The 15929-nt window shown below is 50.4% G+C and overlaps 1 protein-coding gene across 1 annotated transcript in view; it reads left to right on the top strand.

Moving 5' to 3' along the window:
* DCHS1 (dachsous cadherin-related 1) overlaps positions 1–10992 on the top strand; it is a 489760-nt gene extending 478768 nt beyond the window's left edge. Inside the window, exon 21 of the mRNA XM_069640519.1 lies at positions 2517–10992. Within this exon, the coding sequence (XP_069496620.1) occupies positions 2517–5128 (2612 nt within the window). The 3' untranslated portion in view covers positions 5129–10992. The remainder of the gene's footprint in view (positions 1–2516) is intronic.
* Positions 10993–15929: the final 4937 nt, after the last annotated feature.

Below are 15929 nucleotides of genomic sequence, written 5' to 3'. Positions count from 1 at the left end.
CTGAGGGAGGCAGGCAGCAGTGATGAATTAGTAGGGAGTGCCCAGAGGAAGCTAAGGGTAGCGGGGAGTGGCCTGCTAGTGAGGACCTGAGGGAGGCAGGCAGCGGTGGTGGCAAAGTAGTAAGGAATGCCAAGAGGAAGCCAGGGGTAGCAGGAGTGGCCTGCTAGTGAGGACCTGAGGGAGGCAGGCAGTGGTGGTGGCAAAGTAGTGAGGAATGCCAAGAGGAAGCCTGGGGTAGCAGATGTGGCCTGCTAGTGAGGACCTGAGGGAGACAGGCAGCGGTGGTGAATTAGTAGGGAATGCCAAGAGGAAGCTAGTGGTAGCAGGAGTGGCCTGCTAGTGAGGACCTGAGGGAGGCAGGCAGCGGTGGTGAATTAGTAGGAATGCCAAGAGGAAGCTAGGGGTAGCAGGAGTGGCCTGCTAGTGAGGACCTGAGGGGGGCAGGCAGCGGTGGTGAATTAGTAGGGAATGCCAAGAGGAAGCTAGGGGTAGCAGTAGTGGCCTCCTAGTGAGCACCTGAGGGAGGCAGGCAGCAGTGATGAATTAGTAGGGAGTGCCCAGAGGAAGCTAAGGGTAGCGGGGAGTGGCCTGCTAGTGAGGACCTGAGGGAGGCAGGCAGCGGTGGTAGCAAAGTAGTAAGGAATGCCAAGAGGAAGCCAGGGGTAGCAGTAGTGGCCTGCTAGTGAGCACCTGAGGGAGGCAGGCAGCAGTGATGAATTAGTAGGGAGTGCCCAGAGGAAGCTAGGTGTAGCAGGGAGTGGCCTGCTAGTGAAGACAAGAGGGAGGCAGGCAGCGGTGGTGAATTAGTAGGGAATGCCAAGAGGAAGCTAGGGGTAGCAGGAGTGGTCTGCTAGTGAGGACCTGAGGGAGGCAGGCAGCGGTGGTGAATTAGTAGGGAATGCCAAGAGGAAGCTAGGGGTAGCAGTAGTGGCCTGCTAGTGAGCACCTGAGGGAGGCAGGCAGCAGTGATGAATTAGTAGGGAGTGCCCAGAGGAAGCTAAGGGTAGCGGGGAGTGGCCTGCTATTGAGGACCTGAGGGAGGCAGGCAGCGGTGGTGGCAAAGTAGTAAGGAATGCCAAGAGGAAGCCAGGGGTAGCAGGAGTGGCCTGCTAGTGAGGACCTGAGGGAGGCAGGCAGTGGTGGTGGCAAAGTAGTAAGGAATGCCAAGAGGAAGCCTGGGGTAGCAGATGTGGCCTGCTAGTGAGGACCTGAGGGAGACAGGCAGCGGTGGTGAATTAGTAGGGAATGCCATGAGGAAGCCAGGGGTAGCAGGAGTGGCCTGCTAGTGAGGACCTGAGGGAGGCAGGCAGCGGTGGTGAATTAGTAGGAATGCCAAGAGGAAGCTAGGTGTAGCGGGGAGTGGCCTGCTAGTGAAGACAAGAGGGAGGCAGGCAGTGGTGGTGAATTAGTAGGGAGTGCCCAGAGGAAGCCGGGGTAGCGGGAGTGGCCTGCTAGTGAAGACCTGAGGGAGGCAGGCAGTGGTGGTAAATTAGTAGGGAGTGGCCAGAGGAAGTCAAGGGTATCAGGGAGTGGCCTGCTCGTGAGCACCTGATGGAGGCAGGCAGGGCTAAACAATTCAAGTTGCAAGCTACTAACCAGGTATAAAGTTCTACACATGTTCCCAGTATTTCAGTAATAGATCTGTTCATTTTTCTGCTTAGTAGTAGGTATTTCTGTTTTTGGTATGGGTTGTTCATAAATAAGTCTCTTTGCTTGATCTATATGTATGGGTTGATTACTGGGGCAAATGTCTGCTCTAGATCTGGGGGATCTTCATGGTAGCTTTCATTGTTTTTAGTATGGATACATTTGAGGTACTTGTTTTCCTCTCATTGTGGTTTGGTGGGTTGGAACTTTGCACTTGCTGGTCACTGGTCATTGCTATGTCTCTTTGCTTTTGCTTTGTGTGGTTTAATGGTAATTAATTTTGCTCTTCAGTGGAGCGGTTTATGAATAGTTGTGATTGCTTTTGGTAGATACCCTTTAGCGGTAGAAATGTTTGTTTTAGGTGTAGATGGATTGGTTGGGTATTGCTGATGGTGGGATGGGTGGTTTCGTGATGGTTGTGTCTTCTTTTGGTACACGAGCTACCTTTAGGCAGCTTGTCTTTCAATATGTGTTCTATAGTAGCAGCCTTTCTTTTTAATGGGGGCTGTTCAGCAACAGACATTATTTCTCTTGGTATGTCTGGATTGGTGGGAGATTTGATTTCTCTGAAGATGGTTTGATCAGCAGTAGGTATTTCTGCTCTTGATATGGATCTTGATACTCTGACTCCCATCATCCTTCGCCATTGACCATACTGGCTATGACTGATGGGAGTTGTAGTCCAAACCATATGGCGAGCCAAAGGTTGCAGACCTTGGTATAGTGCTAGCAATGGGTGCCCTTGGTGTGGAATCGTATGCAGTAGGTGTTGCTTTTAGTCAAGGTTGAGTAATGCCTACCATGCATGTGTTTTCTTTGGTTTATTGAATGCAGATTTCTACACCCGTTCCCTTCTGTTTTCTATACAGGAACTCTGTTTACCAGCCAGAAGGTTGAATTTGACTCCCGGAGCCCTACACTCGACGTATTGATAATGGCCCGTGACCACGGAACACCCATTCTCTCTTCCTATGCCACGATCCAGATACAAGTGCAGGACGTGAACGACAACACTCCCTACTTCCGCCAAACCCAATACAGCGCCTCTATATCGGAGGACCTGCAACCGGGTACCACGGTGATCACCATCGAGGCCACGGATGAGGACCTCTCAAGGGAGAACGCCGGATTTGATTACACCATTGTGAGCGGGAACAGCGGGAATGCCTTCCAGCTGGAGAGCAGTGTGCGCTTTGTCGATGGGCACTTTCAGACCATTGGGGCTGTCATCTTGGTAGATAAGCTGGACTTTGAAACTGTCTCCATCTACAATCTCACCGTGGCTGCCTCAGACCGTGGTATCCCTCAGAAAAGTGCAGTTGTACCAGTTGTGGTCACAATTCTAGATGTGAACGACAACCCCCCAGTATTCCCTCGGAGTGAGTACAGCATCCAGGTGAGCGAAAGTGCCCCCGTCAGCACAGAGGTCCTGCGTGTGGCAGCTCACGATTCCGACTCCAGCCCCAATGACCTAATTCACTACAGAATCAGCTCCGGGGACCAAAACCAACTTTTTCAAATCAACGAGGGATCGGGGGCCATTCGGCTGGTGCGGCCGCTGGACAGAGAGATTCAGGCAGTCCACGTCCTTGTAATTCAGGCCTCCGACAGCCGGGGGAATCAAGGCAACTTTGCTCTGGTGCCAGTGACCATAGAAGTCAAGGACATTAACGACAATAAGCCGTATTTCCCGGTGGAGACTCTAACCACGAGCATTCGGGAAAACCAGCCCCCCAACACCATGGTGACTGTGATCCATGCTATTGACTTTGACACCGGCATCTATGGGCAGATCCGCTACACGGTGGTGGACCTCCCAATGAATGAGGTCGGAATCGGAGAAGGGAAAGACCTCTTTTCAGTGAATGGGTCCTCGGGAGAGATGCGTTCCAAATTAACCTTCGACTACGAAAGGACAAAGTCTTTTAAGATGGTGGTGAAAGCAGTGGATGCTGGGAACTTCTCTGCTTCTGTCACTGTGCATGTTTTGGTGACCGGAGAGGATGAGTATGACCCTGTGTTCCTGGCTCCATCATTTAATTTTGAGGTGCCCGAAGGGGCACAGAAAGATGAAAGAATTGGCCAAGTAATGGCCACTGACGAAGATGAAGGAGCAGATGGTGTTATACTCTATTCCTTTGCCAAGCCTTCGCCCTACTTTGGAATAAATGAAACTACAGGCCATATCTACCTCAAAATGGACAGCCAAAGACACCGCAGTGGCCGAGCTAAGCGTGAGACCAGAGAAATAACCATGGATATCCATGCCCGCAGCCCCCTGCCCACCTCACGAGTAGCCACTGCCCATGTCACCATAGATGTCACCAACACCTCTTTTGGACTGGCCCCTGACCTCAACCTTGTGCTGGTGATTGCAGTGGCAGCTTCCTTGGGAGTTGTAGTCATACTTGCAGTGGTAGCCATTGTGCTAGTGGTATGCCGCTCACGCCGCTCAAACAGAAAGAAGCCAGAGTCAGAATCCCAACTCAGCAACATCCAGAGCAGCACAATGCAGAAGATTGGGCACGAGGACTCCACATTGGCAAGCAGTGATCGCATCTACCACCAAACACTGCCAGGGTTCTCCAGCGATCAGAGCGGCGTTGGTGGTGCTTACACCAGGGGAGGTTCCTTGGACCCTTCCCACTCTAGTGGTCGCGGTTCCGCAGAGGCAGCCGAAGATGATGAGATCCGAATGATAAATGAATACCCTCGTGTTGCCAGCATTATGTCCTCCATGCAGGACCACATCTCTGCCCGGGGACCGGATTCTGGCATACAGCAAGACGCCGACCAGTTATCTGACATCTCCTGTGACCCGGGCATGGAGACCAGCCAGTGGTTCAAAAATAAAAAAGGTTCTGGCCTTCTTGTTCAAGGCCAGCCTCAGCTCTACCGGGATGATGGAGGCGGCTTTGTAGGGGTGGGCTGTGGACTCAATATATCACACCCCAAAGACTATGCCTTTCCTGAAGATGGCAAGCCATCTGTGGATGGCTCCCTGACTGCGATTGTGGCCAGCGACGAGGAACTCCGAGGCAGCTACAACTGGGATTACCTGCTTAACTGGTGTCCTCAATTTCAGCCTTTGGCCAGCGTTTTCACTGAGATCGCCCGACTCAAGGATGAGACCACATTGAGGAGGCCATTCCAGCCCAAGCCCAAAGCTGAACCTAAACCCCGAATCGACCCACCGCCATTGATAACGTCAGTGGCCCACCCAGGGGCAAAGTCGGTGCCCCCCAAACCGGCCATTGGAAGGACCTTTCCCCACCTGTCCTCTTTGCGACGCTCCCCAATCAGCCACGAGGGGTCACTATCCTCTTCCGCCATGTCGCCCAGCTTTTCCCCATCCCTCTCCCCTCTGGCTGCTCGATCCCCAGTCGTGTCTCCCTTTGGGGTCTCGCAAGGACCTTCGGCCTCCATAATAAGCACTGGGCATTCCTTGGACCACCCAGATGAGGGCGAGCTAAGGATTTGATTTGTGACTTTGCAGAAAGCACCCCAACATATTTAAAAAGGAAAAGGTACACCAGTGGGAAACAACACGAGTTTGTTTTGTGAGGGTTTGTGTGTGTGTGAAATACGATGGTGCACAGCATGGTGGGGTCCACCGTGGAATCCCAGACTCTTTCAGAGCCACAGCTGTTGGGTGCAGGTGCCATGGTACTGCCTTAACTAAAGTGAAGGAAGGGACACCAGAACTGGAGGCCCTGAAGCTCCCACAGCCCAACAGCAGCACTGCCATCCCTCATCACACACCAGTGCTCTTGGAGTGGGCGTGCCTCTGTGGAGCTGACTGGCAGAGTATTTGTTGGGTACCAGTCATTGGCTGGTCATTAAAAGTGTAACTTATTTCTGATGTGCCTTCATATTCACTCAGGATAAGCGGCACCTTTATATGTTGTGTTGATATCCACCTGTGGAACTCCACCACTCTGCACACCTTCACCCTATGGACTAGCACACGCACATACACCCGGACATCTTTGCAACTCCTCTCTTACAAGCCTCTCACACTTCACAAGGGGAGGCGCTTATTCTACTGGGGGGGGGGGCGGTGAGTTTTATGGCGGTCAGTGGGAGCTACAGTGGCAGTGCTTAGACTAGAGAAAGTGACAAGACTGATAGCGCTCATATGCGGCCTAGGGGACCTCACGACACGGCCCCCCCTTCCCTTCATCAGGCATGACAGGGAAATCTTGCCAAGCACCCACAGCAGCATGCCGGCGTGTTGATCAGAGCGTTCGCGCCCCGGAGCGGTGCCAAAACCACAGGGCCTGGTAATGCCACATGCCAACACCAGAGAAGGCCACAGCCACTGCTTGTGGGGGCTGTCCTGTTTCACACTCATTGAGTCCCTCCTGGTAGTTTCCAATGTGCCATTGAGAACGTAGATCCATGCCTGCCGGGGGAGGGCTCATGCGTGTGCTTGTGGGTGTGCATGTCTGTGTGGACATTGATGTATACCGTTTCCTGTTAACCATGACCCCTCACCTTCTGTCCTCTGCACGTGCAACCTTGACCGGAAGGAATTTAAGTAAGAAAGTTCCAACTCAAGGGACGAGGCACTCATGGGAGAGGGAATTGTTTAGCCTGTGGTGGGTTAGATTCTGATGTTCTAATGTGTCTTGACGTCACACCCCAACCTACAGACCGCACCCAATTGCTCCCATTTTCAAAGACCCTTGGTGCCACCACTCAAACATTTCTTTCTCGGTTCTCCTCGCCTCGAGCAGTGTTCATATAAGTATTGGTTTGACAAAGTGATAGGTGTGTGGAACTACTCTCAGTGAGTGAGCGGGAAAATGTAACCACTACATGGACGAGCGAGATGGGCGCAAGGGAAAACTGCTTCCTCTGATGCTGGAGCAACAAGTCTACAGAAAGTACCAGCTGAAGCCACCGGCATCTTCCTCCTTGACACTGCGGCAAACGCTGGGGTGACTGCTGCAGAAGCCTTGTGCTCATTGGCCCATTGCAATACCCCCTCTGACGTCACACAGGCTCTCAGCCAAACATTGTACATGCCTCCCGGCCCTGCGAGCAAGAAAGGCGCTCGTCAGCAGAGCTGGCAATAACATTTTCAAAGACCGTGGTGTTTTTTTGTTCTCATGTTTGTCATAATTTATGCCGGTTTCTTCTCTTATGCATTTTCCACTCTTGGGCTGCGGGCGGAGTAGCATGAAGCCGGAATCAAAGCCAGGTGCGATGAGGTGCCCCGCGACTGGCCCTTCGCATCCCCCACCGCTGACGCCATTTGCTTCTTGGGATGTTTGGTTGTTGTTGTTGCAGAAAGACAAATCAGGCTTCAGATGTGGTGTACGGATAATGTCCCGGAGAGACAAGAGGGGAAGTGGGCACAGCGCCCCTATGGGACTGAAGGGTCAGGGGGAGGGAGGCGGCTTCCCCTCTAACACGCCAAGAAGCCCAAGGGTGTAGAACCTAGATCATTCTATTAGGATATTGCTAACACATAAAGTGGCCTTCACCCGTAACCCAAAGGTAGGCAATCGAGCTGTTGGCCTCCTTCGTTCCTGGTGCTACCTACCTGTTTTATGAGCCACTGACTTCCATATCCAGCTTGGGTCTGGCGTGGCCATCGGTGTAAGGTGGAGCCGGCCACATATGACGTCTTCCGCTGCTTTAGAAGTGGAAGATGTGGCAGAGACAGTCCACACCTCGCCTGTTGCATGCACATTGCCTTCTCTGGTTTGGAAGAGTGCTGTGTATTCTACACAACAGTGGAACATGGGAAGGGCTGGATAATAAGTACACAGTATTGGACGACCGATGTAGGGTGCCCAGCAAAACTAGCCTGTCCACTAGTCGTGGTGCACAGACACTTGTGTGCTCCCTTCCGTTGCTTTTCTCAAGCATATGACTTGGTAATTCTGAACCAACTGCACTTCATCTGTTGCGCTTGGACCCGTAACCGCCTTGCCCGCCTCCCGCCCAGGCCACGCGTGCATCCCCAGTGGAACTGTCGTGGCTGGTCCATTAGACAAATGCATCAGTGGGAGGTCATTACCCGTAACCCCCGTAACCCGCCTCCCGCCCAGGCCACGGGTGCGTCCCCGGTGGAACCTTTGTGGCTGGTCCATTAGAATAACGCATCAGTGGGAGGTCATTACCTGTAACCCCCTTACCCGCCTAGGCTAGGCGTGCGTCCCCGATGGTACTGTCAGGGCTGGCCCATTAGACTAACGCATCAGTGGGAGGTCATTACCTGTAACCCCCCCTACCCGCCTAGGCCATGCATGCATCCCCGGTGGTACTGTCGTGGCTGGTCCATTAGACTAACGCATCAGTGGGAGGTCATTATTCACTGGTCTGTAGTAGGTAGAGAGACACCCTTTCTAACTTTCACCATTAAAACCAATCAAATCAAAGGTGCTTGTCTGGGCTACCGAGCAATAACCCTGGCGTTCTTGGGCCCGCCCAGTCGCTACTTGGCTGTCTGCTTCCGGCCTGTCTATTGAAGCAGTATATTGTAACCTCGTTCATATCAAGGAGTGCCCTGGATAGGTGAGCGTGCTCGGTCCTGCAGCAACAACCCACGCCAAGAGCTCGCCTCGAAGCACGAGGTGGAGGAAGAGTCAGTATTTGGAAAATAAGGGCACGTGAACACAATTCTGCAAAGTGTGAATGTGCCTGTGTGCTCGTCTGTGTGCTCGTGTGTGTGTTTGTGTGTACATATATACAGTTAATATAAGTATGTATTTGAAATGAAAATGTTTTTTTTCTAGACATGTGATGTGCCCCCAGCAAGGCTCATTGTCCACCCTCTCTGTCCCCCTGTGCTGCAGGACGCATTGGGGCCCCTCTGGTTCCACACCTACCCGTGGTAGGGAGAGATTCTGCATTCCCCACTCTTTTCAAAGCCCACCTTTCCAGTCCACCATCCATCAACCCCAGCCCACTCCTGTAGAGCATAACATGCAGCCTCTTGCCGGTCCTTTCCATGTACAGAGATGCCCTTGCCCTCCCCTCCGTCCCCCGTGACTGGACCATTTCAAGAGATGCATATTTCCTTTGTACTTCTCTCCTGTCTGGGCTTTGCCCATGCCCTAGCCTTCAGCTCCTCACCTGTCCAGGCCCTGCCCATGGCCTAGCCTTCAGATCCTCACCTATCCAGGCCCTGCCAATGGCCTAGCCTTCACCTTCTCACCTGTCCATGCCCTGCCCATGGCCTAACCTTCACATCCTCACCTGTCCAGGCCGTGCCCATGGCCTAGCTTTCACCTCCTCACCTGTCCAGGCCCTGCCCATGGCCTAGCCTTCAGATCCTCACCTATCCAGGCCCTGCCCATGGCCTAGCCTTCACCTTCTCACCTGTCCAGGCCCTACCCATGGCCTAACCTTCACATCCTCACCTGTCCAGGCCCTGCCCATGGCCTAGCCTTCACCTCCTCACCTGTCCAGGCCCTGCCCATGGCCTAACCTTCACATCCTCACCTGTCCAGGCCCTGCCCATGACCTAGCCTTCACCTCCTCACCTGTCCAGGCCCTGCCCATGGCCTAGCCTTCAGCTCCTCACCCGTCCAGGCCCTGCCCATGGCCTACCCTTCATCTCCTCACCTGTCCGGGCCCTGCATTCAGCCTAGCCTTCTTCTCCTCACCTGTCCTAGCCTTCACATTTTTGAGGCGTGCCTCTGCTTCACACTCCTCAAAACCTCAGGGCATCTGCCACTCCCTGTACCACAGATGAGGGTTCTATCTGCCTCAGCTGTTTGATCTTCATTGTGTCTCTTTCTCACCCTTCTTCCAAGCTACCTTATGCCCTGCCTCTCTCCCTTCAGTCCCTATGCTTCGAGGCCTGCGTTGCTTCCTTACCTGTCTGCTTTCATTTTGCTTCCATCTCAAACAACTTCTGCCCCATGCTACCTCCTAGGAGCCTCCATCCTACCTCGATGATTCCTACTTCTCTGGGACCAAACCTTCTGGTGACTTCCCTCTTGGAACCTCCATGGGTTCTGACCTCTCCCATCTCGCACCCGCCCCCTCATCTCTTGCCAAGAGACCCGGTGTTCTCCTCGGGGCCAAGCACAATCTACCTCTCCGATGCCAACCTTGGGAGCCCTTCATGCTGGCCCATGTCTTTCAACATTGGAGGAGAGTCTGGTACACCACTGGAGGTGTTGAACCTATGTGAGATGTGGGTTTCTGCTTTGGTCAAAGTTGTTATTTGGATGTAGGGGATTTGTTTCACTCAACCAGGTGGTGAATATGCTGAATTACACCTCTGTGGGGTGATGTCATTTTAGAATGGGTACAGAAAGAGGACTTTCAGTCCTCAAATGCAAAAGGGTTATGGAAATGGAGGTGGGCAGCTCTGAAAACCCAGTTGGGGATATGTCCCTGGAAGAGCAGGGCGCTGCGGTAGAATGGTGGAAGAGAGAACGGGTGCACCTGGAAACTCCAAGGGATGAGAGAGGAGTGGCTATAAGGGAGAGGAGTGGAGCGTGACGTATGGTGAGGTAGCGATGCGTGGTGCAGTACCATGGTGGTGACATTCGTTGTCGCTCCATGGCAGCATCTTAGAAGAGAGTGATAGGTTATTACCCCTGAAAAGACACGCAGAGGCGTAAATTAGGAGGATCTGTAGAAGAAAGGGTATCGGGACGGTGAATTTAGACTTTCTGAGCATTAGGGCTGCACATGTCCATCCACAAGTAGTTAAATCCAGTCCGGTCTTTAGGTAATATGCAATGAATATGCATGACAGCAATTTGCATAGAGTGAAACTTAGGAGCGATCAGTTGTGCATGTGATTGGTCATTCTAAAGCACCTGACTGGATCTTGCGATTAAGTTGGTCGACGAGCCCACCAACCCCGCCGTGCAGCCCGGGCTTCTGGGGCAATGTGGGACCAGGCTGATGACACAGTAGAGGGGATCCAAGTGACTGGACGATAAGTTGGTGCGAGACAGGGAGGTCCACTACCTAGCAACCTGCAAGACTGGGTCCACCGCGAGGGTGGCGCCACGTTGGCGCGCCGTCCCCGCAGATGTATGATATTTTATTGTTGATGTTGTTCTAACAAGGGGCACAATCCTATAGATTGTTTCTATTTCGCATCGAGCAAATGGCGTCCGAAAACCTTATTTATTTTTTACATTCAGTATTGTACCAACAGTTCTGTTTCAAGTTTTCCGTTAATATAATGTGTACAACGTTCTACCCGGAGAGTGCGCGTGCGCCCTCCTTCGAACATTTCGCAGGGTGATACTAGAAACCAAGTGCCAACTTTTATATGAAATGCTTTTATTACACCGGATCCTGTTTGTAAAAAAAAAAGTTTTAAAAAAAGAAATTAAACGGAAAAGGCGGCTGGGCTCGTTATTTCTTCTTGCCAAGAATTCTTTTGTTTTCCTAAATTACACACACACACACACAAAACATCGGCCGTCGATGAGGCCATGCCAGATGTTCCACAAATTGAACTCCACACTCCTCATCAGCTAAAAGCGTCCTCCAAACAAGGAGGGGACACTGTAACGTCGCCTCTTGCAGGACCAGCCCCCATTTCAACTAAAGCAACGTCGGGCCAACGGAGACCATTTTAGAGGATATTACTCTCAGACCTGCTAACACAACATTACAGCCTAAAAAACCTACCTGTGCATTGTGTGTGCAATAATGCGCAGTAAAGGGGCCCCCGGAAGGGCCTCAGGGCATGCCAGTGGTGAGAAGCCAGCGCCAAGGCACGAGGCCAGAGTGGACCACAGAACAATCACACAGCACACACCGTATTGCAGTTGCTTGAATCCAGTAAGAACACAGAAATGTGGAGCTTCTGTTTATAAAATAATAACTATCAACATGGAGTAAATGAAGTCTGATGCTAAAAGCAACTTGCCTGCAGAATGAGGGGTGCGATAGAAGGTGGTACATGCAGATTAGTGTCCGTAAGTGTGGAGAAAGAGGGGAAAAGAACTGTGAAGGGGAGACGAGCGGGCCATAAAAGAGGGGGGGCATGGGGAAAGGAGGAGTGAGTGAGCAAAGTCGCTGCCTCCCATGAGCCTCTTGCGCTGGAAAGTCCTAGAGTGGGTAGGAACTGGTAAGAGGACATTGTACTTACAATCAAACACTTCAGAATTTAAATTGAAACTTTTGAGAGTTCAGAATGTGCAAACTACAGCTGTATTTTATATTGCTCTGTTACAAAGCATACATTTACATTCAACATTCTTGCAGCCAAACTCTAAGCGTACAGCTGTTTAGCAACGATTTAGTACACAATTCATTTATTAACAAATACTTACATTTATTTTTCATACACCACTCAAAATCTGAAGCTGCCTAGAGAAGCAAGGACATAACATCACATTAATTATGCCAGCACAGTCAACATGATGATAACTCTTTTCTATTTACCTGTTTCTTTGATCATTTCTTGGTTAAACAGGATGTGAACAGGATACCTAGCAGCAACCTCCCCCAACCAGTCCAGAGAGTACCATCTACCCTTCAACTTCAAGAAAATTTCTATCTCTGAGACAGAAAAAATCATACTCTCGCTAAAACCTTCAAACTGCAAAGGTGACAACTGCCCAGCCCAAATTATAAAGGATGCAGCGAGAGACTTAGCCCCTTTCATATCGGAGCTGATTAACGCCTCCTTCAAAACAAACTCAGTACCTAATAACCTTAAACACTCCTGGGTGCTCCCACTGCTTAAAAAACAAACGTTAGACCCATCCATCCCAACCAATTACAGATCCATCACCACAATCCCTTTCTTACTCAAAATTATCGGTAGAGTAGCCTATCTGCAAATTCAGGACTATCTTGAAGCCAACCACTTATTAGGATCACGCCAGTCTGGCTTCCGCCCTCTTCATGGCATGGAAACGGCCCTAGTAGACCTCAAAACCCAAATTGACGAGTTGAAGGACAATGGGAAATCAGCTATGCTACTCCTCCTTGACCTGTCTGCAGCCTTTGACCTGGTGGACCACGCAGTCTTATGCAACCACCTTAGGTCGATTGCCTATTTCTCAAGTGATGCCATAACATGGGTTCAGTCCTTCCTAGCTAAACGTACAATGAGAGTCTTCTCCCCCTCAGCAGCTGCTGACCCCATTCAAGTCGCCTGCGGCATAACTCAGGGATCATGTGTGTCTCCAACCATGTATGATATATTTACTAAGCCCCTGTTTGACAAGTTGGACAGATTGTGAGTCACCTACACGAATTACGCAGATGACACCCAGATCCTCATTCCCCTTTTGGGCAACTTCCTGGAAGACTCAGCTTTTATTTATTTTATTTTATTTGATTTTATAAAGCGCCCAGCGGCCCGTAGGCATCGTTGCGCTGTTACAGAGTGTTCACTTAATAACACAGTATACAAGTTGTAGCTTTTCATGTGCAATAGTAAAGGTTAAACATGGCATAGCTGGTGGTGTTACAAGGTTACAAGGGAACAATTGGTTGCAGGCAATACATTTGTTCCTGGTCTAGTTAAATAGCTTTGTTTTGAGCAGTTTTCTGAATGTTGTAAGGGATTCTTCATTTCTTAAGCTAGGTGGGAGCACGTTCCAGGCTTTTGGGGCTAGGACTTCAAAACTGGTGCCGCCGGCTTTCGCTCTGTTGAAGGTTGGGACTGAGTGTAAGTGAGTGTATTGGTCACGTTTTGGTCTGTGGGCCGGGGCCTGGTGGACTCTTTCTATAAGGTATGCCGGGGCTGTCTGGGCAAGGCATTTGTGCGTGATAGTGAGGGCCTTGAATGTTATTTGTTCTTTGAAGGGGAGCCAGTGGGTGTCTTTCCTTGCCTGGGAGATGTGCTCTCTCCTCGGGATGCTCAGAGCGGCTCTAAGGGCGTTGTTCTGTGCAATTTGTAATCTGTTTATGTTATTTGCAGACGTGCCTAGGGGTAGGATGTTGCAATAGTCAAGTTTTGCACCAATAGTGGCTCTAGCAATGTTGAGGCAGTTTTTTGATGATAGATGGGGTTTTACTGCATTTATGATTTTAGTAGTGAGTGCAGCAGATGATGAGATGGCACTCACTTGTCTGTCCATTGATAGGGTAGAGTCCAAGTATACACCGAGAGTGTTCACTGCGGTGGAGGCTGTGATAGTTGCATTCTCAATATTAAAAGAGTTGTATTTGTCGTCTAGTTTTTTTAGGGATTCTTTTGGGCCTACTAGTAGGATTTCTGTCTTTTCTCCGTTTAAACAGAGACCACTTGCTGTCAACTAAGCCTGGATATGTCCATATGTCTTCTGTAGGGTATTGAGGTCTTGTACGTTGTTTCCTGTTAGTGGGACAAGAATTTGTGTGTCGTCGGCATAGTTGGTAAAAGGTATGCCGAATTCTTCTAGGTCACTGAACAGTGGAAGGGTGAATAGGTTGTAGAGAGTGGGGGAGGTACATGAATCTTGTGGTACTCCACATACAATGGGGAATGGGGAAGCTGCAGCCTGGTCTGAGAAGACCCTCATGGCTCGGTCCTCCAGGAAGGAGGTGATCCACGCGGTGGCTTCTTGTGAGAAGTGAGCAGTGCTAGTGAGATGTTTGCACAGGATCTTGTGGTCAACCAGGTCAAACGCTGCGGATAGATCTAAGAGTAGTAGGAGTGACGTTTTGCCTTTGTCCATGGCTTCAAGTAGTTGATTCTTAAGGTCTATTAGGGCTGATTCTGTGCCGTGACGTGGGCGGAAGCCAAATTGTCTTTTACCTAGAATATTATGAGCTTCCAGGTAGGACTGGATCTGTAGGTAGGCAGCCTTGTCGAGAATCTTCAACAAAAATGGCACAGTGGTGATTGCTCGGTAGTTGTTGGGGGAGTCGGGGTCAAGGGTGGGTTTCTTTAGTAATGGTCTTACCCATGCTTCCTTAAGAGCGAGCGGGACAGTGCTATTGGCAAATGAGGATTGATAAAGGTGGTGATAAATGGGGCTAGGGCTGATGCACAATCTTTGATTAGATTAGCTGGGCATGTATCTCCTTTACATAGTGATGGTTTGGTGTGCTTCATGATCTTTAGGACTTCAGGGATGGTGACTTCTCTGAATGCAAAAGGTGTTGGTTTGTATGTGCCAGTCGGAGTGTCTGGGACTAGAGGGGTAATTGGCGGCATAGGTGGTGATGGAGTAGTTTTAGGTAATTTGTCAAACTGGGATTTGATTTTGAGCTGAAGAGTTTTGATTTTGGTTAACATGGCATGCTGGATGTTATTACACCAGGTTTCGTTTTTCTCGGATTGTGTGGAAGTTGGGGGGATAGTAAGCTTGTTATAAATGGCGAATAGCTCTTTGGATTGGGAGTTTGCTTTTTCGATTCTGGGAGTTGTATGTGGCAGCTTTCGCTTTCGCGATGGCCAGTTTGTATTGTTTAGCGACTGTGAGGTAGGTATTTCTTGTGGTAGTAGAGGGGTTTTCTGCTTTTTTGCGGTTCGGGCGCCTTGGAGTTCCTGTGTGAACCATGAGTTGGCATGAAGAATATGTTTGGCTTTTTTTAAATTTCCAGTGGGGCTATAGCATTTAGAACCTCTTTGAGAGTGATGTTGTATATCTCTACCAGTTCTGTGGGGTTGTTAGATGTAGGATGGGCAAGCACTGAGGCTTCAAGAAGGGGAAGGATTCTTTCTGCAGTTAGTGATTTCTTTGATCTAGTTAGAGCGGCTGGGGCAGATGGGTTAGGGTTCCCACCTTTTTTTGAGGGTATGAAGAAGTAAGTGATGGTCAGTCCAAGGGCGTGGTGTGTTAGAGCTAATGTCGACCGCACAGTTGTGGTCTGCGACCCATTCTAGTATGCGACCTTTGGTGTCGGTCGGGTCGTTGATTAGTTGCGTGAATCCTAGGTCATGGATTGCTTTGGCGAGAGCTTTGCCTTTCTTGTCTTTAGGGTCTTTAAAGCCCAGATTGAGGTCACCTAGAAGGATGGCTCTAGTGTTAGTTTTGAGGTTATCCCCTAGGATATGGGTGAGGTTTGATTGGAAGTCAAGAGTAAGACCTGGCGGCCGGTAGACAGTGTGTAGTGTTATGGTGTCATTAGGCGTAGGAGATATTTTTACTGAGAGCATGTCAAAGTTGTTAGCCTCAGGAGTTTTTAGTTGCCTGGCGTTTAGGGTTTCCGTGAGAATTAAGGCTACCCCTCCCCCTTTGTTGGAGGTTCTGTCCTGGCGAAGGATGATGTAGCCTGGTGGTAGGGTTTGGCAGATGGCTGCCCAGAGGCTTCATGTAGCCAGGTCTCAGAGATGGCTAAGCTGTCTAGGTTTAGATCGGTGATGGTGTTGTGAATCTCTACTGCATGTGCTGGTAGGGAGCGTG

This window comes from Ambystoma mexicanum, chromosome 7q, assembly GCF_040938575.1.
Source record: "Ambystoma mexicanum isolate Mex_15411 chromosome 7q, UKY_AmexF1_1, whole genome shotgun sequence".
Lineage (NCBI taxonomy): Eukaryota > Metazoa > Chordata > Amphibia > Caudata > Ambystomatidae > Ambystoma > Ambystoma mexicanum.
This window is presented reverse-complemented; position numbering and strand designations above follow the sequence as displayed.